The sequence below is a fragment of the Bos javanicus genome, chromosome 12 (assembly GCF_032452875.1).
Source record: "Bos javanicus breed banteng chromosome 12, ARS-OSU_banteng_1.0, whole genome shotgun sequence".
Taxonomy (NCBI): domain Eukaryota; kingdom Metazoa; phylum Chordata; class Mammalia; order Artiodactyla; family Bovidae; genus Bos; species Bos javanicus.
This window is the reverse complement of record NC_083879.1, coordinates 26385358-26411822: the sequence shown is the minus strand read 5'-3', so window position 1 is coordinate 26411822 and position 26465 is coordinate 26385358. Positions and strand designations below refer to the sequence as shown.

The 26465-nt window shown below is 38.6% G+C and overlaps 1 protein-coding gene across 5 annotated transcripts in view; it reads left to right on the top strand.

Moving 5' to 3' along the window:
• Positions 1–26465, top strand: part of NBEA (neurobeachin) — a 676277-nt gene that overhangs the window by 69086 nt on the left and 580726 nt on the right. For all 5 annotated transcript variants that reach the window (XM_061434789.1, XM_061434791.1, XM_061434788.1 and 2 more), the window contains exon 2: positions 25881–26112. In XM_061434789.1, coding sequence (XP_061290773.1) covers positions 25881–26112 — 232 coding nt within the window. The remainder of the gene's footprint in view (positions 1–25880; positions 26113–26465) is intronic.

Genomic DNA, 26465 nt, shown 5'->3' with positions numbered 1-26465 from the left:
CATGTCCAAAGGACTCTCAAGAGTCTTCTTCAGTATCACAGTTTGAAAGCATCAGTTCTTTAGTGCTCTGCCTTCTTTATGGTCCAACTCTCACATCTGTACATGACTACAGTAATGACCATAGCTTTGACTATGGTCAAAGTCTTAGACAACATTTTTCAGAATTAAGATTAGAATAATTATAATTGCAAAAATATTTTAGAATTTAATTTAACATTTAAAGATTTTCTATATATAGAAGAATGTATACTATAAAAATCCATGTATTATAGAAGTCCTTCTCTATGCTGTTTTAGAGAACTTACAAAATAACCTTACTTGAGCACAAAAATACATAATGATTTATGTGCGTACGTTTTATATATATTTTCACAAAGTACTGGTATATTTATGACTAAAATTTGAAATTCAGATAAAAAAATGAAAGTTGGATGTTTTTTCTTCTTGTATAGTCCTGGTGACCTTTTATTCATCCTTTCAAAAAACATCATTCATTATGTAGTTACATTAAGTTCAGTTCAGTTCAGTCGCTCAGTCGTGTCTGACTCTTTGCGACCCCATGAATCACAGCACGCCAGGCCTCCCTGTCCATCACCAACTCCCGGAGTTCACCCAGACTCACGTCCATCGAGTCAGTGATGCCATCCAGCCATCTCATCCTCTGACGTCCCCTTCTCCTCCTGCCCCCAGTCCCTCGCAGCATCAGAGCCTTTTCCAATGAGTCAACTCTTTGCATGAGGTAGCCAAAGTACTGGAGTTTCAGCTTTAGCATCATTCCTTCCAAAGAAATCCCAGGGCTGATCTCCTTCAGAATGGACTGGTTGGATCTCCTTGCAGTCCAAGGGACTTGCAAAAGTCTTCTCCAACACCACAGTTCAAAAGCATCAATTCTTCGGTGTTCAGCCTTCTTCACAGTCCAACTGTCACATCCATACATGACCACAGGAAAAACCATAGCCTTGACTAGAACGAACCTTTGTTGGCAAAGTAACCTCTCTGCTCTTGAATATGTTGTCTAGGTTGGTCATAACTTTCCTTCCAAGGTGTAAGCGTCTTTTAATTTCATGGCTGCAGTCACCATCTGCAGTGATTTTGGAGCCCCCCAAAATAAAGTCTGACACTGTTTCCACTGTTTCCCCATCTATTTCCCATGAACTGATGGGACCAGATGCCGTGATCTTTGTTTTCTGAATGTTGAGCTTCAAGCCAACTTTTTCACTCTCCATTTTCACTTTCATCAAGAGGCTTTTTCCTCTTCACTTTCTGCCATAAGAGTGGTGTCATCTACGTATCTGATGTTAGTGATATTTCTCCCTGCAGTCTTGATTCCAGCTTGTGCTTCTTCCAGCCAAGTGCTTCTCATGATGTACTCTGCATATAAGTTAAATAAGCGGGGTAACAATATACAGGCTTGACATACTCCTTTTCCTATTTAGAACCAGTCTGTTGTTTCAGGTCCAGTTCTAATTGTTGCTTCCTGACCTGCATACAAATTTCTCAAGAGGCAGATCAGGTGGTCTGGTATTCCCATCTCTTTCAGAATTTTCCACAGTTTATTGTGATCCACACAGTCAAAGGCTTTGGCATAGTCAATAAAGCAGAAATATATGTTTTTCTGGAACTCTCTTGCTTTTTTGATGATCCAACAGATGTTGGCAATTTGATCTCTGGTTCCTCTGCCTTTTCTAAAACCAGCTTGACCATCAGGAAGTTCACAGTTCACATATTGCTGAAGCCTGGCTTGGAGAATTTTGAGCATTACTTTACTAGCGTGTGAGATGAGTGCAATTGTGTGGTAGTTTGACCATTCTTTGGCATTGCCTTTCTTTGGGATTGGAATGAAAACTGACCTTTTCCAGTCCTGTGGCCACTGCTGAGTTTTCCAAATTTGCTGGCATATTGAGTGCAGCACTTTCACTGCATCATCTTTTAGGATTTGAAATAGCTCAACTGGAAATCCATCACCTCCACTAGCTTTGTTCGTAGTGATGCTTTCTAAGGCCCACTTGACTTCACATTCCAGGATGTCTGGCTCTAGGTGAGTGATCACACCATTGTAATTATCTGGGTCATGAAGATCTTTTTTGTACAGTTCTTCTGTGTATTCTTGCCATCTCTTCTTAATATCTTCTGCTTCTGTTAGGTCCATACCATTTCTGTCCTTTATCGAGCCCATCTTTGCATGAAATGTTTCCTGGGTATCTCTAATTTTGTTGAAGAGATCTCTAGTCTTTCCCATTCTGTTGTTTTCCTCTATATCTTTGCATTGATTGCTGAAGAAGGCTTTCTTATCTCTTCTTGCTATTCTTTGGAACTCTGCATTCAGATGCTTATATCTTTCCTTTTCTCCTTTGCTTTTCACGTCTCTTCTTTTCACAGCTATTTGTAAGGCCTCCCCAGACAGCCATTTTGCTTTTTTGCATTTCTTTTCCATGGGGATGGTCTTGATCCCTGTCTCCTGTACAATGTCACGAACCTAATTCCATAGTTCATCAGGCACTGTATCAGATCTAGGCCCTTAAATCTATTTCTCACCTCCACTCTATAATCATAAGGGATTTGATTTAGGTCATACTTGAATGGTCTAGTGGTTTGCCCTACTTTCTTCAATTTCAGTCTGAATTTGGCAATAAGGAGTTCATGATCTGAGCCACAGTCAGCTCCTGGTCTTGTTTTTGCTGACTGTATAGAGCTTCTCCATCTTTGGCTGCAAAGAATGTAATCAATCTGATTTCGGTGTTGACCATCTGGTGATGTCCATGTGTAGTCTTCTCTTATGTTGTTGGAAGAGTGTGTTTGTTATGACCAGTGCATTTTCTTGGCAAAACTCTATTAGTCTTTGCCCTGCTTCATTCTGTATTCCAAGGCCAAATTTGCCTTTTAGTCCAGGTGTTTCTTGACTTCCTACTTTTGCATTCCAGTCCCCTATAATGAAAAGGACATCTATTTTGGGTGTTAGTTCTAAAAGGTCTTGTAGGTCTTCATAGAACTGTTCAACTTCAGCTTTACTGGTTGGGGCATAGACTTGGATTACTGTGATATTGAATGGTTTGCCTTGGAAACGAACAGAGATCATTCTGTCGTTTTTGAGGTTGCATTCAAGTACTGCATTTCGAACTCTTTTGTTGACCATGATGGCTATTCCATTTCTTCTGAGGGATTCCTGTCTGCAGTAGTAGATATAATGGTCATCTGAGTTAAATTCACCCATTCCAGTCCATTTCAGTTCGCTGATTCCTAGAATGTCGACATTCACTCTTGCGATCTCTTGTTTGACCACTTCCAATTTGACTTGATTCATGGACCTGACACTCCAGGTTCCTATGCAATATTGCTCTTTACAGCATCGGACCTTGCTTCTATCACCAGTCACATCCACAGCTGGGTATTCTTTTTGCTTTGGCTCCATCCCTTTATTCTTTCTGGAGTTATTTCTCCACTGATCTCCAGTAGCATATTGGGCACCTGCTGACCTGGGGAGTTCCTCTTTCAGTATCCTATCATTTTGCCTTTTCATACTGTTCATGGGGTTCTCAAGGCAAGAGTACTGAAGTGGTTTGCCATTCCCTTCTCCAGTGGACCACATTCTGTCAGATCTCTCTACCATGACCCGCCCATCTTGGGTTGCCCCACGGGCATGGCTTAGTTTCATTGAGTTAGACAAGGCTGTGGTCCTAGTGTGATTAGATTGACTAGTTTTCTGTGAGTATGGTTTCAGTGTGTCTGCCCTCTGATGCCTTCTTGCAACACCCACCGTCTTACTTGGGTTTCTCTTACCTTGGGCGTGGGGTATCTCTTCACGGCTGTTCCAGCAAAGTGCAGCTGCTCGCTGCTCCTTGGATGAGGGCTATCTCCTCACCGCCACCCCTTTTGACCTTCAACGTGGGACAGCTCCTCTAGGCCCTCCTGCGCCTGTGCAGCCACGGCTCCTTGGACATGGGGTTGGTCCTCTGTGCCGCTGCCCCTCGCCTCGGGCTTAGGGGCGTGGGGTAGTTCCTCCCGGCCGCCGCCCCTGACCATGGATGCGGGGTAACTCCTCTCGTCGTCGCCCCTGACCTTGGACGCAGGGTAGCTCCTCTCGGCCACCTCCCCCTCGACCTCGGACTCGGGGTACCTCTTCTCGGCCCTTCCTGAGGCAAATAATTAAAGTTATATTTTTATATCAAAGTCATCAGCTCTTAAAACCGTCAAATATTCAAGCATTATTATGATTAGAATTTTCAAAGTTAGAAATGAAATGCATTATGCTGTCATATAATTTTTGTGAGTTAGTCTTAGATGTGGCTGATTCCGCATAATTTCTTTGTCAACAGACACTGCCATATGTGTTTGTGTGCATGTATACACACATGTAAAATATACACACGTAAAATATATAATGAAAATTATATATTTATACACACACGTAAAATATATAACGAAAATTATTTGTGAAGGGATTTTTGAGTTTTATGGTGAGTAATGGAGTAAGTACTGTGTCTAATTGAGAAATACACTTTGTAGTAATTGATTCATCAGTTGCTTGAATTTCTAGGACCTCTTCAGTGAAAGTTACCTTATGTACCAGACACTGAGGTAGGCACTAGGATGTATAATGGAGAGCAAGACTCGGCCTCTGTCCTTCAGTGCTTGTATTTTTTATGAGATACAGATAAAATACATGTAAATCAAGTGCAGGTCTTAATTAGTTCTACGAATGAAATAATGTGTTTCAATATAGAATGATGGAGGCTTAACCTTAGGTAGAGTAACCAGTAAATGCCTCTTTGAAGAGATGGCAGCTCAAACTGAGAATTGAAAAGTAAGAAAAAGTTGGTCATGCAAAGAAATAGTGAAAGAGCACTGCAAACAGAGGAAACAGTGAGCAAAACGTCTGTGAGTTGGAGGAAACAAGGTCTTTTGAGGAACTGATCAAAATCTGGGTGATTGGAGTCTGTAGAGACAAAATGGAAGAACAATGTGATTCAGATGAAGCCCATAAGGTAGACATTGAGATTTGTTAAGGTTTTACAAACTGAGGTCAGAGCTTATGTTGTGTAACAGGAGCAGTGGGAAGCCATTGAAAGGCTAAAGGAGTGACACTGATGTTTTAATAAGATCTTTCTGTGGTGGTAGAAAGAGGCAGGGTCAAAGGAAGTGTAGATCTGGTATAGTGTTTTGGTCACATTAGCTACACAGGAATTTATTAAATTAATGAAATTAAAATTTAGCAGAAGAGTCTTGTTTCTAGCTGTTTCCAGTGAGGTTGTTTCCATTTGGTGACTATTAGTAAAATGCATGGTCATATTTCATTTCCCATGGGTAAATATCTAATAGTAGAATTACTGGGACATATGGGTAAATGTGTGTTTAACATTATTAGAAACTTGATCAATTGTTTTCCAAAGGTGGCTATGCCATTTTGTATCCGCACAAGAAACAAGGGGAGTTCTAATTCTTTCTTATTCTCTTTAACACTTTGTGTAGTCTTTTTGATTTGAATCTAGTGGGTGCATAGTGGTTACTTACTGTGGGTTTAATTTGCATTTTCTTAATGACAAATGATGTTGAGCATCATTTTTTGTGCTTATAGGACACTTTTATATCTACTTAAAATTTATGTTTAGATCCTTTGCTTACTGAAAAAATGAGTTTTTATTATCATGTGAGAGCTCTTTATAAATTCTGGTATGGGTCCTTTATCAGATACATGATCTCCTGTTCTCTAAACAGTAAATTAATTTTGCAGAATTCTGAATTAGCAATATATCTTATGTAGTTTGTCTTTTTGTTGCCTGCTTAAAAATATCTGCCTAATCTAAAGTAATGCCAAAGAGTGTCTACCTAATTTAAAGGCAATGCCAAAGAATGTTCAACCTGCTGCACAATAGCTCTCATCTCACATGCTATCAAAGTAATGCTCAAAATTCTGCAAGCGAGGCTTCAGCAGTATGTGAACCAAAAACTTCCAGGTGTTGAAGATAGATTTAGAAAAGGCAGAGGAACTAGAAATCAAACTACCAACATTTGGTGAAAAATAGAGAACACAAAAGAGTTCCAGAAAAAACATCTGCTTTATTGACTACTCCAAAACCTTTGACTGTGTGGATCTCAACAAACTGTGGAAAATTTTTCAAGAGATGGGAATACCAGACCACCTTACCTGCCTCCTGAGAAATCTGTATGTTCGTAAAGAAGCAACATTTAGGACTGGACGTGGAAGAACAGACTGGTTCCAAGTTGGGAAGGGAGTAGTACTTCAGGGCTGTGTGTTGTCACCCTGGTTGTTTAACTTATATGCAGGGTACATCATGAGAAATGGTGGGTTAGATGAAACACAAGCTGGAATCAAGATTGAAGGGAGAAACATCAATAACTTCAGATAATGCAGATGACACCACCCTTATGGCAAAAAGCAAAGAAGAATTGAAGAACCTCTTGATGAAAGTAAAAGAGGACAATGAAAAAGCTGGCTTAAAACTCAACATTCAAAAAACGAAGATCATGGAATCTGGTCTCATCACTTCATGGCAAATAGATGGGGAAGCAGAGGTGGACTTTCTTTTCATGGGTTCCAAAATCATTGCAGATGGTGACTTCAGCCATGAAATTAAAAGACACTTGCTCCTTGGAAGAAAAGCTATAACCAACCTAGACAGCATATTAAAAAACAGAAACATTACTTTGCCAACAACAGTCCATCTAGTCAAAGCTACGGTTTTTCCAGTAGTCATGTATGTATGTGAGAGTTGGACCATAAAGAAAGCTGAGTGCTGAAGAATTGATGCTTTTGTACTATGGTGTTAGTGAAGACTCTTGAGAGTCCCTTGGACTGCAAGGAGATCCAACCAGTCCATCCTAAAGGAAATCAGTCCTGAATATTCCTTGGAAGGACTGATGCTGAAACTGAAACTCCAATATTTGGCCACCTGATGTGAAGAACTGAGGCACTGGAAGAGACCTGATGTTGGGAAAGAATGAAGGCTGGAGGTGAAGGGATTGACAGAGGATGAGATAGTTGGTTGGCATCACTGACTCGATGGACATGAGTTTGAGCAAGCTCCAGTAGTTGGTGATGGATAGGGAAGCCTGGCGTGCTGCAGTCCATGGGGGTCACAGAGAATTAGACACAATTGAGCACCTGAACTGAACTGAATCTAAAGTAGTAAAAGAAATTTTTCTAGATGTTTTATAGGCTTAACTCCTATCATTGTGAATAGTGTAAAGTATAAGTCAAGGTTCATTTATTGGCATGTGGGTGTCCAGTTTTTCCTGTTAATAAATAATGACCATTTATCATTGATATCTTGTTTTTTGTCAACTGATCATCCACTGATATGATTTGTGTGTGTCTATTTCTGGACTTCCTGTAATGTTCTATTAATTCAGATGTTAATTCTAATGGCAATACCACGTTGTCTTCCTTTTTGTTACTTTGTCATAAAATTTAGTAGTTTAGGACCTCTCAAATTTGTTCTGCATTGGATTTATTTGGTCTGTTAAGCATGTGTGCTAAGTCGCTTCAGTTGTGTCTGACTTTGTGTTATCCTAGGGAGTGTAACCGGCCAGGCTCCTCTGTCTATGGGATTCTCCAGGCAAGAATACTGGAGTGGGTTGCCTCCTCCAAGGGATCTTCCCAACCTAAGGATCAAACCCACTGCCCTTAAGTCTCCTGTGTTGGCAGACAGCTTCCTTACCACAAGGGCCACCTGGGAAGCCCTTGGGCTATTATAATCTCCTTTAATTTCCATGTGCATTCTAGGATCAGCTTGTGAATTTCTGACAAAAAGTCACAATTTTGATTTGGAGTATGGAAAAACTGGAGTAGGATTAACAAATGATGCATTTCTATTTCTGTTTAGGTTTTAGTTCTCTCTTTTGATAAAAATCTTCAGAATGTTTTCTAGTTTTAAATGTGTAGACTTTACAAATATTTAGATAAATTTCTGAGTATTTTATGTTTTATGCTATTTTTAAAAATTATTTTCTTATTAATTTTTAAAATTAATTAATTATATATTTTTCAAATGTGTATATCTCTCCTTTGCCTTTAGCTTCTCTTCTTTTTTCAACTGTCTGTAAGGCCTCCTCACACAACCATTTTGCCTTTTTGTATTTCTTTCTTTTGAGTTTGATCTTGATCACTGCCTCCTTTACAGTGTCGTGAACCTCCATCCATAGTTCATCAGGCACTCTTTTCTATCAGATGTAATCCCTTGAATCTGTTTGTCACTTCCACTGTATAATCATAAAGGATTTGCTTTAGGTCATACTTGAATGGTCTAGTAGTTTTCCCTACTTCCTTCAATTTAATTCTGAATTTGGCATAAGGAGTTCATGATCTGAACCACATTTAGCTCCCAGTCTTGTTTTTGCTGACCATATAGAGCGTCTCCTTCTTTGGCTGCAAAGAATATAATCAATCTGATTTCAGTATTGACCATCTGGTGATGTCCATGTGTAGAGTCTTCTCTTGTGTTGTTGGAAGAGGGTGTTTGCTCTGACCATCACCTTCTCTTGGCAAAACTCTGTTAGCCTTTGCCCTGCTTTGTTTTGTACTCTAAGGCCAAATTTGCCTGTTATTGCAGGTGTCTCTTGACTTCCTCCTTTTGCATTCCAGTCCCCTATGATGAAAAGGACATCTCCTTTGGGTATTAGTTCTAGAAGGTCTTTTAGGTCTTTGTAGAACCATTCATTTTCAACTTTTTCATCATTACTGCCTGGGGCATAGACTTGAATCACTGTAATATTGAATGGTTTGCCTTGGAAACAAACAGAGATCATTCTGTTGTTTTTGAGATTGCCTCTGAATACTACATTTTGGACTCTTTTGTTGACTGTGATGGCTATTCCATTTCTTCTAAAGGATTCTTTCCCACAGTAGTAGATATGGTCATCTGAGTTACATTCACCCATTCGAGTCCATTTTAGCGCATTGATTCCTAAAATGTTGATGTTCACTCTTGGTATCTCCTGTTTGACCACTTCCAATTTACCTTGATTCATGGACCTAACATTCCAGGTTCCTTTGCAGTATTGCTCTTTACAGCGTCAAACTTTACTTCCATCACCAGTCACATCCACAACTGGGTATTGTTTTTCCTTTAACTGTGTCTCTTCATTCTTTCTGGAGTTCTTTCGCCTCTTTTCTCTAGTAGCATATTGGGCACCTGCTGACGTGGGGAGTTCATCTTTCAGTGTCATATCTTTTTGCCTTTTGATATGGTTCATAGGGTTCCCAAGGCAAGAACACTAAAGTGGTTTGCCATTCCCTTCTCCAGTGGACCATGTTTTGTTAGACCTCTCCATCATGACCCATCCATCTTGGCTGGCCCTACATGACATGGCTCATAGTTTCATTGAGTTAGACAAGGCTGTGGTCCATGTGATCAGTTTGGTTAGTTTTCTGTGATTTTGTTTTTTATTCTGTCTGCCCTGTCATGGAGAAGGATAAGAAGCCTATGGAAGTTTCCTGATAGGAGAAACTGACTGAGGGGAAAACTGGGTCTTGTTCTGATGGGTGGGGTCATGCTCAGTAAATCTTTAATCCAGTTTTCTGTTCATGGGAGGGGCTGTGTTCCCTCCCTGTTGTTTTACCTGAGGCCAAACTATGGTGGAGGTAATGAAGATAATGGTGACCTCCTTCAAAAGGTACCATGCAAGGACTGCTGCTCTTAGTGCCTAGGTCACTGCTGCAAGCCACTGCCAACCCACACTCCTGGACACTCTTGGGCAAGTCTGAGTCAATCTCTTGTGGGGTCACTGCTCATTTCTCCTGGGTCCTGGTAGGCACAAGGTTTTCTTTGTGCCCTCCAAGATTCTGTTTACTCAGTCCTGTGTAAACTCTGGTGGCTCTATGGTGGGGTTAATGGCGACCTCCTCCAAAAGGGCCTATGCCATACCTGGGTCTGCTGCACTCAAAACCCCTGCTCCTGTGGCAGACCACCGCTGACCCATACCTATGCAGGAGACACTCAGACACTCAAAGGCAGGTCTTGTCAGTCTGTGGGGTCTCCTGGTGTGCACAAGGTTTTGTTTGAGCCCTCCAAGCATCTCTGGTGGGTATGGGATTTGATTTTAAACATGACTTCCCTCCTACCATCTTCCTGGGCTTCTCCTTTGCCCTTGGATGTGGGATGTCTTTTTTTTGGTGGGATCCTACATTCTTTTATTGACAGTTGTTCAGCAGAAAGTTTTAATTTTGGTGTTCTCACAGGAGAAGATGAGCGTAGGTCCTTTTACTCCACCATCTATATACCCATTTGAATTGAGAGTTCCAAAGAATTGGAAGGAGAGATAAGAAAGCTTTCCTCAGTGATTAATGGAAAGAAATAGAGGGAAACAATAGAATGGGAAAGACTAGAGATCTCTTCAAAACAATTAGGGATACCAAGGGAACATTTCATGCAAAGATGGGTACAGTAAAGGACAGAAATGGTAAGGACCTAACAGAAGCAGGAGATATTATACAGAGATGGCAAGAATACACAGAAGAACTATACAGAAAAGATCTTCATGACCCAGATAACCATGCTGGAGTGATCACTCATCTAGAGCCAGACATCCTGGAAAGGGAAGTCAAGTGGGCCTTAGGAAGCATCACTACAAACAAAGCTAATGAAGGTGATGGATTTCCAGTTGAGCTATATCAAATCCTAAAAGATGATGCAGTGAAAGTGCTGCACTCAATATGCCAGAAAATTTGGAAAACTCAGCAATGGCCACAATACTGAGGAGGTCAGTTTTCATTCCAATCCCAAAGAAAGGCAATGCCAAAGAACGTTCAAACTACCCCACAATTGTATTCATCTCACACACTAGTAAAGTAATGCTCAAAATTCTCCAAGCCAGGCTTCAATAGTATGTCCACTGAGAACTTCCAGATGTTCAAGCTGGATTTAGAAAAGGCAGAGGAACCAGAGATCAGATTGCCAGCATCTGTTGGATCATCGACTTCTGGTTTATTGACTATGTCAAAGCCTTTGACTATGTGGATCACAACAAACTGTGGATAGTTCTTAAAGAGATGGGAATACTAGACCACCTGACCTGCCTCTTGAGAAACCTGTATGCTGGTCAAGAAGCAACAGTTAGAACTGGACATGGAACAACAGACTGGTTCCAAAACGGGAAAGGCGTATGTCAAGGCTGTATATTGTCACGCTGCTTATTTAACGTCTATGCAGAGTACATCATGAGAAATGCTCTACTGGATGAAACACACATTGGAATCGACTACCGGGAGAAATATCAGTCAGCTCAGATGTGCAGATGACACCACCCTTATGGCAGAAAGCGAGGAACTAAAGAGCCTCTTAATGAAAGTGAAAGAGGAGAGTGAAAATATTGGCTTAAAAATCAACATTTAGAAAACTAAGATCATGGCATCTGGTCCCATCACTTCATGGCAAATAGATGGGGAGACAATGGAAAGAGCTCAAGACTCTTTTCTGGGGCTTCAAAATCATTGCAGATGGTGACTGCAGCCATGAAATTAAAAGATGCTTGATCTTTGTAAGAAAAGTTATAGTCAACCTAGACAGCATATTAAAAAGCAGAGACATTACTTTGCCAACAAAGGTCTGTCTAGTCAAGGCTATGTTTTTTCCAGTAGTCAGGTATGGATGTGAGAGTTGGAGTATAAAGAAAGCCGAGTGCCAAAGAATTGATGCTTTTGAATTTTGGTGTTGGAGAAGACTCTTGAGAGTCCCTTGGACTACAAGGAGATCCAAGCAGTCCATCCTAAAGGAAATCAGTCCTGAATATTCATTGGAAGGACTGATGCTGAGGCTGAAACTCCAATACTTTGGCCACCAGATGCAATGAACTGACTCCTTAGTAAAGACCCTGATGCTGGGAAAGATTGAAGGCGAGAGGAGAAGGGGATGGGATGACAGAGCTTAAGAGGGTTGGATGGACTAGATCGACATGAGTTTTGAGTAAGCTCTGGGAGTTGGTGATGGTTAGGGAAACTTTACGTTCTGCAGTCCATGGGATCACAAAGAGTCGGACATGACTGAGCGATTGAACTGAACTGAACTGAACTGAATTATATATTTTTGGCCATTCTGGGTCTTCATTTCTCTATTTGAGGCAAGCAAGGCCTGCTCTCTATTTGTGATGTTTGGTCTTCTCATTGCTGTGGCTTCTCTTGTTGTGGAGCACAGACCATTGGTGCACAGGCTTCAGTCTTTGTGGTGCTTAGAGTTGGTTGCTCCAAAGCATGTAGTATCCTCCTAGACCAGAGGTCGAACCAGTGTCCCTTGCACTGCAAGGCAGATTCTTAGCCACTAGACCACAAGGGAAGCCCCTGCTTTATGCTTTTTCAAGTGATCTTCCTTTCGAATTTATTGTTCTAATTATTCTCTGCCTGTATAAAAAATGTAAAGGTTTTTTGTATATTGATTTTAAATCTTGAGAATTTAGTAAAATTTTTATTAATTTGTAAGTTTTGGAATAGATTCCTTAGGATTTTCCATGGAGACCGGTACAAGATTTGTATATGTATTTTTTCTTTTACAATTTATATGCCTTTTATATATCTATTTTTCTTATCATTTTACATTAGCTTAAGCATCCAGTATAATGCTGAATAGAAGTGTTTGGAGAGGAAATCTTGCCTTATTCTTAAAAAGTGCATATTCATTCACCATTAAGTATGATGTTTACTGTAGATGTGTCATAGATGCCTTTTATCAGTTTAAGTTCCTTTATACCCCTACTGCTAAAAGTTTATTTAATGAATAGTTTTGGATGTTCTCAAATGATTTCCTATAATGATAATGGGACTTTTGTTCTTTATCTGTGAATCTATTGAATTACAGTGTTTCATTTTTTCATTGGTAAAGCCTACTTCCTTTCCTGGGATAAAATGTATGAAGACATGATTTATTTTATTTTATTTTTTTTAACGTGCTGCTGGATTTGACTTGCTGTGTTTTGTTAAGATTTTTTCTGTGTCTATGTTCATAAGGGTTATTACGCTATAGTTTTTTGTTGTTCTTCCTGACATAGTTTTCTGTTTTTATTATCATGATATTGTTGGCCCACAAAATGAGTTTGGAATTGTTCCTTCATTTTAAAATTTGAGGAAACTATTGTGCAAAAATGATGGTCATTCTAAGTAATTGATAGAATTCATCTGTGAAATGTAAATTTCCATGTTACTCTCTCCATACACCTCACCCTCTCCCTCCTCCCCTACCCCCGTGTCCATAGGTCTTTTCTCTATGTCTGTTTTTCCATTGCTGCTCTGAAATTAAATTCATCAGTACCATCTTTTTATATTTCATATGTATGTGTCCATATGCAATATTTATATTTCTCTTTCTAACTTACTTCACTCTGTATAATAGGCTCAAGGTTCATCCACCTCAATAGAATTGACTCAATGTGTTCCTTTTTATGGCTGAGTAGTAGTCCATTATATATATATACCACAGCTTCTTTAATCATCTGTTGGTGGACATCTAGGTTGCTCTCATGTTCTAGTTATTGTAAATAGTACTGCAATGAACACTGGGGGTGAATGTGTCTTTTTCAATTGTGTTTTTCTAATTGTTTAAGGTAGAAGCAGAAGTGATTAATTTGAAATCTCACACCAACAGTAAAAAATCTGCCTGCAGTGTGGGTGACCTGGGTTTGATCCCTGGGTTGGGAAGATTACCTGGAGGAGGGCACGGCAACACACTTCCAGTGTTCTTGCCTGGAGAACCCCATGGAGAGAGGAGCCTGGCGGGCTACAGTCCACGGGGTTGCAAAGAGTCAGACATCATTGAACACACAGATGTGGGTTCAAATACAATTTCCCCTTCCCCCTTGGTAACATAAACATTTAATGCTACATATTTCTCTAAAGCACTCTTTTACTGTATCCCATAAATGTTGATGTGTTATGTTTTCCTATTCATAGAGATAAAAAGTAGTTTTCCTTGTGACTCCTTCTTTGACCCACAGTTTACTTAGAATAATGTTCCAGATGTTTTGTTAATTTTTTCCTATTATGTATTTTTATTGATTTTTTACTTAATTCTGCTGTGTTCTAAATTTTAAACTTTATTGAGAATTCATTTATAGCCCAGGATATTCTCATTCTGGTGAATATTTGATGTGTATTTGAAATGTGTTGCTTGATAGAGTGATTTATTTGCCTCTGTAACAGTTAGATCAGAGAAGGCAATGGCATCCCACTCCAGTACTCTTGCCTGGAAAATCCCATGGACGGAGGAGCCTGGTAGGCTGCAGTCCATGGGGTCGCTGAAGGTCGGACACAACTGAGCGACTTCACTTTCCACTTTTCACTTTCATGCATTGGAGAAGGAAATGGCAACCCACTCCAGTGTTCTTGCCTGGAGAATCCCAGGGATGGGGGAGCCTGGTGGGCTGCCGTCTATGGGGTCACACAGAGTCGGACACGACTGAAGTGACTTAGCAACAGTTAGATTGTGCTTAGTCACTCAGTTGTGTCTGACTCTTTGAGACCCCATGGACGATAGCCCACCGTGCTCCTCTGTCCATGGGATTCTCCAGGCAAGAATACTGGAGTGGGTTGCCATGCTGTCCTCCAGCGGATCTTCCCAACCCAGGGATTGAACCCAGGTCTCCCACATTGAAGGTGAACTCTTTTCCATCTGAACCAGCAGGGAAGCCCAACAATTAAATTAAGTTGATTGACAATGAGGGATTGATTCTGGATACCAAAATTTGAGGATGCTCAAGTCACATAGTTGGCCCTCTGTATCCAGGTTGCCTGCTTTCAAGGATTCAACCAATTGAGAGGATCTTGTAGTACTGTAGTATTTATTGGGGGAAAAAAAAAATCCATGTCTTATTTAAGGGGGTGGCTGTTAAGGTTCTAGTATTTATTTTCTTTTCACATTTAGTGTTTTCTCTAGAGTTTACAATATGCATTCTTAACTTATCACTCTGTACCTTCAAATAATATACTACCTCAAGTATAGGGTATGAATATCTTCTAAAAGTGTACGTACATTTCTCCTTTCTTGTCATTTGTAATCTTTCTGTCATTGGTTTTACTTTCATGGGTTACAAATTCCTTAATGTATTATTATTTTTTGCTTTAGATAGTTTTCTTTTAAAGAGTTTTCAAAATGAGAAAAAAGAATGTCTTTTGTATTTAACAACAATCTTAACAATTCTGCCTCTCTCTGGTTTTTTTGTGACATTTCAGATTTCCATCTGGTATTGTTTTCCTTCTGTTGAAAGAACTTACCTTAACATTTTTTTTATAGTAAAAGTCTGTGGGCAGCAGACTCTCTCAGCTTTTATTTGTCTGCAGAAGTCTTTACTTTGTTTTTTATTTATGAAATACATTAATGTTTTCAGTGTTTGCCTGAGAATTAGAATTTAAAGGCATATTGTAGTTTGGCATTTAACAGATTTAGTTTTCCTTCAAACATCAACTGGCTCCTTGCTAGCTCAATGTATTTATCATCTTTGCTTGTGTAGTCTGACAAAACAATTATAAAAAAATGGTTGTACTGCTTTTAATAAAGTGCATGTTGTTTAATACATACTTTATAGAAGGCACTTACTGTGTGATAGTCATTCCCTTTGTTTTTTTCCTCCCTTCCCTAGAGTTTTTATGGATGGTATTTGTAGCAGCAATTGTTGTACTCTTGGGTATAGTTATTTCTATACCACAGAAAGATCGTCAATATAAATTACTTGTAGAGAGGCCTGGTGGGAAAGAAACAGGAAAAAACAATTTTTTTTCTATTTTTCTTGCCTTGGTTTGTTGGGTATAGGATCATTAATTTTTATTGTGTTCATGTCCAAATTATAAAGTGCTTTTCTGTTATTTACTGAACATTTTGCTGAAAGTCATTTATTATACATGTTAATGTGTAGCACCATATCTGGAAGGGTAGATGACTGGTGGATATACATATTTATGTCTTGTGGATGATCTGTCTGGTAATGATATACTTCTTAATTTTTTATGATATTGAAAAGAGAATTCTGATGCTGACACTGGCTTAGGGACCTTGGGAAGCTTACTTAACTTATGCTCACCTCAGTTGCCTTGTTTGAGGTTCTCATCTTAGAGTTATGAGAATAAATGAGGCTATATGCTTTAATTACTCAAGACATAACATGTTCACAAAATGGTGGTTCTTCATTATCTTGTTTCTCACTTTTTTCTTTCTTTGTAAAATTATATACATGTATGGGGTTTCCCAGGTAGCTCAGTGGTAAATAATTCACCTGCCAATGCAGGAGATGCAGGTTCAATCCCTGGGTTGGAAAGATCCCTTGCAGGAGTAAATAAATGGCAGCCCACTCTAGTGTTCTTGACTGGGAAATCTCATGGACAGAAGGAGCCTGGTGGGCTACAGACCATGGGGTCACAAAGAGTCAAACGTGACTGAAGCAACTGAGCATAGCTTTATACTGAAGATCAATTCTTTAGAAAATATTAATTCAAGAGCTTTATAATTTCTAAAAGTAATTTGATTGGCTAAGAGTAGAAGACATCTGTATACTAATAGAAAACAAAATATAAGCTGAAAGACAGAATAGAGGATGGAGATAAGATAAAAGTAGTTATCAGATATTGAAGAGAAAATTATTTTTTTTCTTTTGATAGGCCATTCTTTCCTGTCACTTTGTGTGTCTCATAATTTTTTTTTTTTAAATTGGACGTTTTGAATATTGTTAAGTGGAAACTGAAAATTGAATTCTTTTCCTTACTCTCTTTTGTTTGTAGTTAATATTGTGGGTTGTTAGTGCTATTAAGAAAAAGATAATTATCTTCCTTTTATTTTGCTCTGTGCTGGAGATTTCTTCAATACTTAGGCTGTTTATATCTCTGCCATAGCTTTTACTTCTACTATTGTAGAACCTAAAGGTCAGCTACAAATGAAATCTTAAAGTCTTTGTAAGCCTTTTCTGAATGTGTGACGTGCCCTGGGCATACATGTGGCTTTCTGGATTACCCATTATCCACCGTATACCCACAATTGCCTTCTTTCCCCATATCTTCCTTGCCAGGCTTCTATATCTGTCTGTTGCTTGTGTCAAGTGTTGTCTTGCTCCAGACTGCTGCAGGTAATATGTGTGACTTTAAATGCTCTTAGCAAAAGTGTCCTAACTCTTGAGACGTTATGAGTTGGGTAAAGCAAAGGGAATTCTTTGGGTCTATCCTTGACGGAGCTGCCAGTCAGGTTTAGACTCACAGTTCTTTGAGAATAAGGTCCTTAGTGCTCCCTTTGGAACTAGCAGCCTTCACCATGGTGCAGGCTGGAGTCCTTGTAACTACTGAAGTCTGGGCTGCGGAGATTGAAGGCGGGATAGTGCTTCTCACCACAAAACGATAACTTCTTTTTAACCAAGTCTTCCTTTGTTTATTGTACATTTTTTACTTTATTTCAGAAATTTTCAGAAGTTAATGTGCCAGTTTTTCCAGATCATTAGTGTGTTTGTTTCTTTCTGTCTCTCTCTCTTTTTTTTTTAGGAGGACATAACTGCCCAGTCTGCTGTTTTTCGGTGACATCATTTCCAACATTCTTTTTCAAAGGAAGATGTTGTAACTGATTTCACTTGAAAATAGAAACTGGAAGTGAAAATATATTTAAGCCTGATTTTAATAACTAAAAATTGTGTGCTGAATACTTAGCCTCTTACTTAGACAATAATGTCTTCTAAATTTTACCTGTGAAACCTTACATATTTTCTAAGTGATAAAAGAAGAAAAAGTAAGGCAACCAAGGGATATAAACAAGAAGGAGGAAATGTTTTCTTTGGCTTTGTGATCATTGCTGGAATATTAAAAGTTATATAGCATTAAGAGCAATTCATTGCCGAAAGAGAAAAGTGGATTATGGTAGTAGAAAGTCTGGCTTACAACCTGATGATGGACCATGAATTCGTGAAGTCCTCCTGCAAGCTTGCTTCCTTCCCTCTTCCTCTCATTCGGCCATCTTTTCATTCCATGTTAAATATTGAATAATTTGCATAGGTTTGTCAGTGTGCCAGTAATCTGGATAAGGTTGATAGATAAGAAACGGTCCTTACCCTTACAAAGCTTACTGTAAAGTGAGGGTTAGAAAAAAATTTGTAAACATCTGGGATATACTGAAATGATTGTGGTGATTTGGATAGGTTGTAATGAGAGTTCAGGGAAAGGCTCTGTTTGTAGTTAGTAGGAGGACTTTCTGCATTAAGTGCTATTTAAACTGATATTTGGAGGCTTCAGTTCAGTTCAGTCACTCAGTCATGTCCGACTCTTTGCAACCCCATGGACCACAGCACACCAGGCTTCCCTGTCTATCACCAACTCCCGGAGCTTACTCAAGCTCATGTCCGTCGAGTCAGTGATGCCATCCAACCATCTGTCTCATCCTCTTTTGTCCCCTTCTCCTGCCTTCAATCTTTCCCAGCATCGGGGTCTTTTCTAAGGAGTCAGTTCTTCGCATCAGGTGGGCAAAGTATTGGAGTTTCAGTATTTCAGTTTCAACATCAGTCCTTCCAATGAATATTCAGGACTGATTTCCTTTAGGATTGACTCCAACACTCACATCCGTACATGACTACTGGAAAAACCATAGCTTTGACTAGACAGACCTTTGTTGGCAAAGTAATGTCTCTGCTTTTTAATATGCTGTCTAGATTGGTCATTTGGAGGCTTAATGCAAGTTAAAATTAGAAGTTGGGAGAGAGCCCTATCTCATGAATAGGCAATAACATTAAAAAGAGTTTTAAAGGATTCCCTGGTGGTCCGGTGTTTAAGAATGTGCCTTGTAATGCAGGGGACATGGTTTCTTTCAATTCCCAACTGGGGAACTAAGATACCACATGGAATGGGGCAGCTAAGCCCTCCTGCCACAACTGGAGCATGCACACGCTACAACTAAGACTGGATACAAGCCAAATAAATAAATATTTGTTTTAAAAAGAGTTTTACATGAAATGAGAAATGGCGTTACAGAAATGTTCTTAATGATAGTAGCTAGGGACTGGGAGGAGAAGGCAATGGTACCCCACTCCATACTCTTGCCTGGAAAATCCCATGGACAGAGGAGCCTGGTAGGCTGCAGTCCATGGGGTTGCTAAGAGTCGGACACGACTGAGCAACTTCACTTTCACTTTTCACTTTCATGCATTGGAGAAGGAAATGGCAACCCACTCCAGTGTTCTTGCCTGGAGAATCCCAGGGATGGGGGAGCCTGGTGGGCTGCCGTCTATGGGGTCGCACAGAGTCGGACATGACTGAAGAGACTTAGCAGCAGCAGGGACTGGGAAGTATAGGAAGCTGAATGTGGGATGCTGAATTGGGGCTTTATAAGCAACAGGACTAGAAAAGGTCAGTTTTCATTCCAATCCCAAAGAAAGGCAATGCCAAAGAATGCTCAAACTACTGCACAATTGTATTCATCTCACACACTAGTAAAATAATGCTCAAAATTCTCCAAGCCAGGCTTCAGCAATACGTGAACCGTGAACTTCCAAATGTTCAAGCTGGTTTTAGAAAAGGCAGAGGAACCAGAGATCAAATTGCCAACATCCGCTGGATCATGGAAAAAGCAAGAGAGTTCCAGAAAAACATCTATTTCTGCTTTATTGACTATGCCAAAGCCTTTGACTGTGTGGATCAAAATAAACTGTGGAAAATTCTGAAAGAGATGGGGATACCAGACCACCTGACCTGCCTCTTGAGAAACCTATATGCAGGTCTAGAAGCAACAGTCAGAACTGGACATGGAACAACAGACTGGTTCCAAATAGGAAAAGGAGTACGTCAAGGCTGTATATTGTCACCCTGCTTATTTAACTTTTATGCAGAGTGCATCATGAGCAACGCTGGGCTGGATGAAGCACAACTTGGAATCAAGATTGCCGGGAGAAATATCAATAACCTCAGATATGCAGATGACACCACCCTTATGACAGAAAGTGAAGAACTAAAGAGCCTCTTGATGAAAGTGAAAGTGGAGAGTGAAAAAGTTGGCTTAAAGCTGAAAATTCAGAAAACTAAGACCATGGCATCCGGTCCCATCACTTCATGACAAATAGATGGGGAAACATTGGAAACAGTGGCTGACTTTATTTTTTGGGGCTCCAAAATCACTGCAGATGGTGATTGTAGCCATCAAATTAAAAGACGCTTACTCCTTGGAAGGAAAATTATGACCAACATGGACAGCATATTAAAAAGCAAAGACATTACTTTGTCAGCAGGGGTCTGTCTAGTCAAGGCTATGGTTTTTCCAGTTGTCATGTATGGATGTGAGAGTTGGAGTATAAAGAAAACTGAGCACCGAAGAATTGATGGTTTTGAACTGTGGTGTTGGAGAAGACTCTTGCAAGTCCCTTGGACTGCAAGGAGATCCAACCAGTCCATTCCAAAGGAGATCAGTCCTGGGTGTTCATTGGAAGGACTGATGTTGAAGCTGAAACTCCAATACTTTGGCCACCTGATGTGAAGAACTGACCCTGATGCTGGGAAAGATTGAGCACAGGAGAAAAAGGAGACAACAGAGGATGAGATGGTTGGATGGCATCACGGACTCAATGGATGTGAATTTAGGTAGACTCCAGGAGTTGGTAATGGACAGGGAGGCCTGGTGTGCTGTGGTTCATAGGGTCACAAAGAGTCGGACACGACTGAGCGACTGAACTGAAGCAATGTTATCTAGCTTAGAGTTTATCCACAGAGTTGCAAAGAAATCCAACAGGTTAATGATTATCCAGTTTGATCTAATTAACATAAACTGAATTATTCTTACGATCCTAACTAATAATCTTTCAAAATAAAGATATTTAAGACTCAATACTTAAAAAATAAAAGATACTTGAATTGCTAGTTATTATAAACCATAGAACTTTTAGAAGATAGTACATTTCCATGTCATGATTTTATATTCTAAATTTTTATACAATAATTTTTATGCTTTAATGTAAACACAATTTAGTTAACTAAAAAAGAATATTTTGTTTATTTTCTTAGTTATTTATTTTTTTATTGCCAATTTTCATGTAATTGGGCCTTCAGTTTTCTTTACTGTGATTTACTATCTCTGAATGTTTCATTTCTTACCCACAGAAATCATTTTGTCTTTCTTCATTTTACCCATACACCATTCTTCAGTTCAGTTCATTTCAGTTCAGTCGCTCAGTCGTGTCCGACTCTTTGCGACCCCATGAATCGCAGCACGCCAGGCCTCCCTGTCCATCACCAGCTCCTGGAGTTCACTCAGACTCACGTCCATCGAGTCAGTGATGCCATCCAGCCATCTCATCCTCTGTCGTCCTCTTCTCCTCCTGCCCCCAATCCCTCCCAGCATCAGAGTCTTTTCCAGTGAGTCAACTCTTCACATGAGGTGGCCAAAGGACTGGAGTTTCAGCTTTAGCATCATTCCTTCCAAAGAAATCCCAGGGCTGATCTCCTTCAGAATGGACTGGTTGGATCTCCTTGCAGTCCAAGGGATTCTCAAGTCTTCTCCAACACCACAGTTCAAAGGCATCAATTCTTCGGCGCTCAGCCTTCTTCACAGTCCAACTCACATCCATACATGACCACTGGAAAAACCCTAGTCTTGACTAGACGGATCTTTGTTGGCAAAGTAACGTCTCTGCTTTTGAATGTGCTATCTAGGTTGGTCATAACTTTTCTTCCAAGGAGTAAATGTCTTTTAATTTCATGGCTGCAGTCACCATGTGCAGTGATTTTGGAGCCCAGAAAAATAAAGTCTGACACTGTTTCCACTGTTTCCCCATCTATTTCCCATGAAGTGATGGGACCAGATGCCATGATCTTCGTTTTCTGAATGTTGAGTTTTAAGCCAGCTTTTTCACTCTCCTCTTCCACTTTCATCAAGAGGCTTTTTAGTTCCTTTCACTTTCTGCCATAAGGGTGGTGTCATCTGCAAATCTGAGGTTTTAAGGCACTGATTTTTTTCATAGAGCTACTATGACATGTCCCAGATTTATTTTTTAAGTTTATACCCTTGACTTCATAACAAGGCATTTCATTACATATTTTAGTCTAGATTAGAAGTTTGGATCTGCCACCTAACTCATGTGTGACTTTGTTTATATTGCTTACCCTCATTTATCTTCAGTTTCCTTCTCTGAAGGCAACTATGTCTTTTCCTCATAGTGTTGTTAAAGAATTGTTTAAATAATGAAGACTGATTGTTTCTACTTTTTATTGTATGTATTCTTTGATAAATACTGAACTATAATATCTCCCTAATGGTGGAATTATAGTTATAAGCAGTTAGCCTCCTTAATACTAATGTGTTAACACTAATGTGTTAAAAATTAATAGGGTTAGAAAGACCATCTGAAAACATACGTCCATTCTGTTATAACGCATATAGTAAATATTGTTACAGTTTCTGGCAGTGAAATCAAGGAGCTGTAACTTTTTTTTTTTTTTTGGTAATTAAGTGATGTGTAGAAAGGGGCATTTTTTTTTTTAATTGTGAAAGATGGAAACTTAGGCTTCACATAATAGCCTGATTGTTAGAATTAAACATTATAATTGTTCATTCCTTTAAAAACAGAGTTGTTGTTTTTTTTTTTTACTACTGAGCCCATTTCTGCTACTTATACATTTGATAATGTTTCTTGATTATACTAGATTCTATTTAAGCATTTACAACTAATTAAGGAGATCAGTCTGAAGAATTTGTCAGTGTTCTTCCATTGTAGTGTATGCTAATTTTACGTACGTTTATTCTGAGGCTCACAGAATTAAACTTTGGAATCTACTTTTTTTAGTTCAGTCAGTAAGTTGTCCACGTCATTCTTTTTCAACCTACTTTTTTTCTCTGTATGGTTTGCTTCTTGAGAACCTCTTCTGAGTTACTGATCATAGGTCTACAAGTTGACAGTAGTGACACAAGTCAGTTGGATATATAAATATGAATAAATAAGCAGTTCTTGGTTTGAAGATGGCATAGTTAAAATGTTGCTGGAGTTTGTTTTGCTAGATTGACAAGTAATATCTAAGGGAGTACACAGTCCATAATAATTTATCATTTACCAGAAACATAAAGGTTACACTGGCTGTTTCTTTGTACTTTAGATGTATGTGGTCAGATGACTACTTTTTTTACCTCAAAGTTGGGGTTAGAGAGTAAGTAATATCTAATTTTAACTCCTTGATTGAATGCTCCTGACTTTGTTACTAAGTGCTTATAACCCAGCTACTTTATTTATTTAATCTTCACAACAGGCTATTAGCTAGGAACTTTTATTCCCATATTGTAGATGAATTGACTGAGGCTTAGAGATGTAGCATCATTAAAGGTCACATAGCAAGTGAGTGGTACAGCAAAAGTCAGCAAACAGGAAGTCTGAATTCAGAGCCAACCTCTTAACCTTCCTCATAGCTATTTTTGTTAATAAACCAGAAATAGGAGGAGGAGTTGAAATTGTTTGCCATGTAGAAGTAAAACCAAGGTTTAACCAGACAAAATATTTAGTTCAGTAAAAGGTCAGCATAAGGTTATAGTCTCTTATAAAATTGAATTTTGGAGCTGTTACAAAGAAAATAATATATGCAGCATATAATATTTCACAATTTGAGAATACTTTGTTTTTAAACTCTTAAATTTTAGAAGACTTTTAAAATGTTCTTAAATGAGATTTTATTGCTTTTTTGAAGTTTTGTAAAGAAAGACTTAGTGGATTTTGGTCCTGGGTTCTCTATCTACTAGTTTTGTGAAATTTTTTCATGTTGCTTGAACTTTCTGTACCTGTGATTCCTTACCTGTAAAATGAAGATAATAATAGAGTTCTTTGTCAAGCACTTAGAATAGTTCTAAATGACATATGAAGTTCAGTTCAGTTCAGTCGCTCAGTTGTGTCCAACTTTTTGCGACCCCCTGAAGTACAGCATGCCAGCCTTCCCTGTCCATCACCCAGAGCTTACTCAAATTCATGTCCATTGAGTCGGTGATGCCATCTAACCATCTCATCCTCTGTCGTCACCTTCTCCTGCCTTCAATCTTTCCCAGCATGAGGGTCTTTTCCAGTGAGTCAGTTCTTTACATCAGGTGGCCAATCAGCTTCTTCATCAGTCCTTCCACTGAATATTCAGGACTGATTTCCTTTAGGATGGACTGGTTGGATCTCCTTGCAGTCCAGGGGCTCTCAAGAGTCTTCTCCAGCACCACAGTTCAAAAGCATCAATTCTTTGGTGCTCAGCTTTCTTTATGGTCCAACTCTCCCATCCATACAGTACACGACTCAGTGGACCGTTTTTGGCAAAGTAATGTCTCTGCTTTTTAATATGCTGTCTATGTTGGTCATAGCTTTTCTTCCAAGGAACAAGCGTCTTTTAATTTCATGGCTGCAGTCACCATCTACAGTGATTTTGAAGCCCAAGAAAATAAAGTCTGTCACTATTTCCATTGTTTCCCCATCTGTTTGCCATGAAGTGATGGGACTGGATGCCATGATCTTCATTTTTTGAATGTTGAGTTTTAAGCCAGCTTTTCATTCTCCTCTTTCACTTTCATCAAGAGGCTCTTTAGTTGTTTGCTTTCTGGCATAAGGGTGATGTCATTGGCATATCTGAGGTTATTGATATTTCTCCTGTCAATCTTGATTCCAGCTTTTGCTTCATCCAGTCCAGCATTTCTCATCATGTACTCTTCATATAAGTTAAATAAGGTTAAGTAGTGTTGTTATTATTGCAGTTATCTTCCCATCTATATTATATTATGTGCTCATCCATCTGTATTAATGAACACCTTTAATGGATGGAAAATTAATTCCACTTCTTGAGTCTAATCTCTAGTCCCTAATCTTATCTTCCTTTATTTCCTCTTTCTCAGCTACTCACTGTTTGTCTTCTTTTATACTTTATATAATTTGTAAGCCAACCTCAACCTTTTTTGGAATAAAATGGAATATATGTAAATATACATTTTTATTTCTAGAACTTAGCACTGTTAGTGCATGGGATTTTTGTGTCCACAGATATATTTCTATTTCTTAGAACAGGAAGTTCTAGTCTTTAATAAATAAAATATCTATTGAATGAGGAAATAAATGACTTCAAATTTGTCACATATTTTGTATATGCCTGTTAGCTTCTGCCTAAATTTCCTATTCTCTAGATCCAAAAGATATCCAAGTTGTTAATATTTTTCTTAAAAGTGGTACTGATTACTGTATAAACTAATTCATGTGTGATTTGACCAGTATAGAATTAAGAGGATCATCATATCTTTTATTCCATGTGTATTTGTCTGTCATGGTACTTAAAGGAGCATTTAGGAGGGACAGCAGTACTTATGACTCACTTAGCATAATGTCACAAGTCAAATATGTTGCCACCTTTCCCAGTTTACATGTTTTTTTTGATTTTTAAGTACCACTGGATATTAGGTATTTCTTTTTTAAACAATTTTACCATTAATTTTTTCAACATTTATTATAAGTTTGCTAATATAGTTTCTCATTTCTTCATATTCTATACATGGAGATTAGACCCAGTTATTCTTTTTTTGTTACATCTTTTTTGTCAGTCTAGTAATATAAAAGAAAATGAGTTTCCATGCCTTGACATTCATCTTTAGTGATCTGCATCTTCTAGGATTTATCCCTTTTCAGACTCAGTGCCTTTTTTAAGAAGATTTGTCCCGGAACTTACCTCTTAGTCATTTGTTCTACTTTGCTCTATTCTTCTAGATTTGAAATTGCCTTTTCCCATTTGAAAGAAAAAAAAAATCTCTTAGATAGTTTTATTTCTTACAGTACCTTTCACTTATCTGTAGTGACATTTTTTTAATCAAAATTAGTTTTTGACTAGAAAACTTGAAAATTTTTAGACTCCTAATATGTTTTTGCTAGCTAAATATTTGTTTTGTTGTATATATAACCTCTCATATTATCATTAGTAATTTTTTTCTGTTTCTTTTCAGCTGGTTGGTGGAGAATTTGACTTGGAGATGAACTTTATTATCCAAGATGCTGAGAGCATAACGTGCATGACAGAGCTTTTGGAACACTGTGATGTCACATGTCAAGCAGAAATATGGAGCATGTTTACAGCCATCCTACGAAAAAGTGTTCGGAATTTACAGACTAGTACAGAAGTTGGGCTCATTGAGCAAGTATTGCTGAAAATGAGTGCTGTAGATGACATGATAGCAGGTATGGGATTATCTGATAGGAAAGTATAATTTAAATGTTCATATACTTCTTTTATTCTCTAGTTTAATATACGTTTGTTGAAGCTACTTTGTTTTAAAATAGATAAGTCAAGATGTATTGGAAATGTGCCTTTTATATTAAGAGAAAACCTGAAGAATGAAAGATGATTTCTGTTATTAGACAGATATAATTACTATTTTGGTTTTCCAGGTTTTAGAAAATCTGAGTAATGTGAAATAAGTGCTCTGAGATTATCAGAAAAAGGAACAGTACCTTTCGATGTAGAACTTAAACTTTTACATAATTAAAATACTACAATACATATTACATTTCTATAAAATTAGTACTTTATT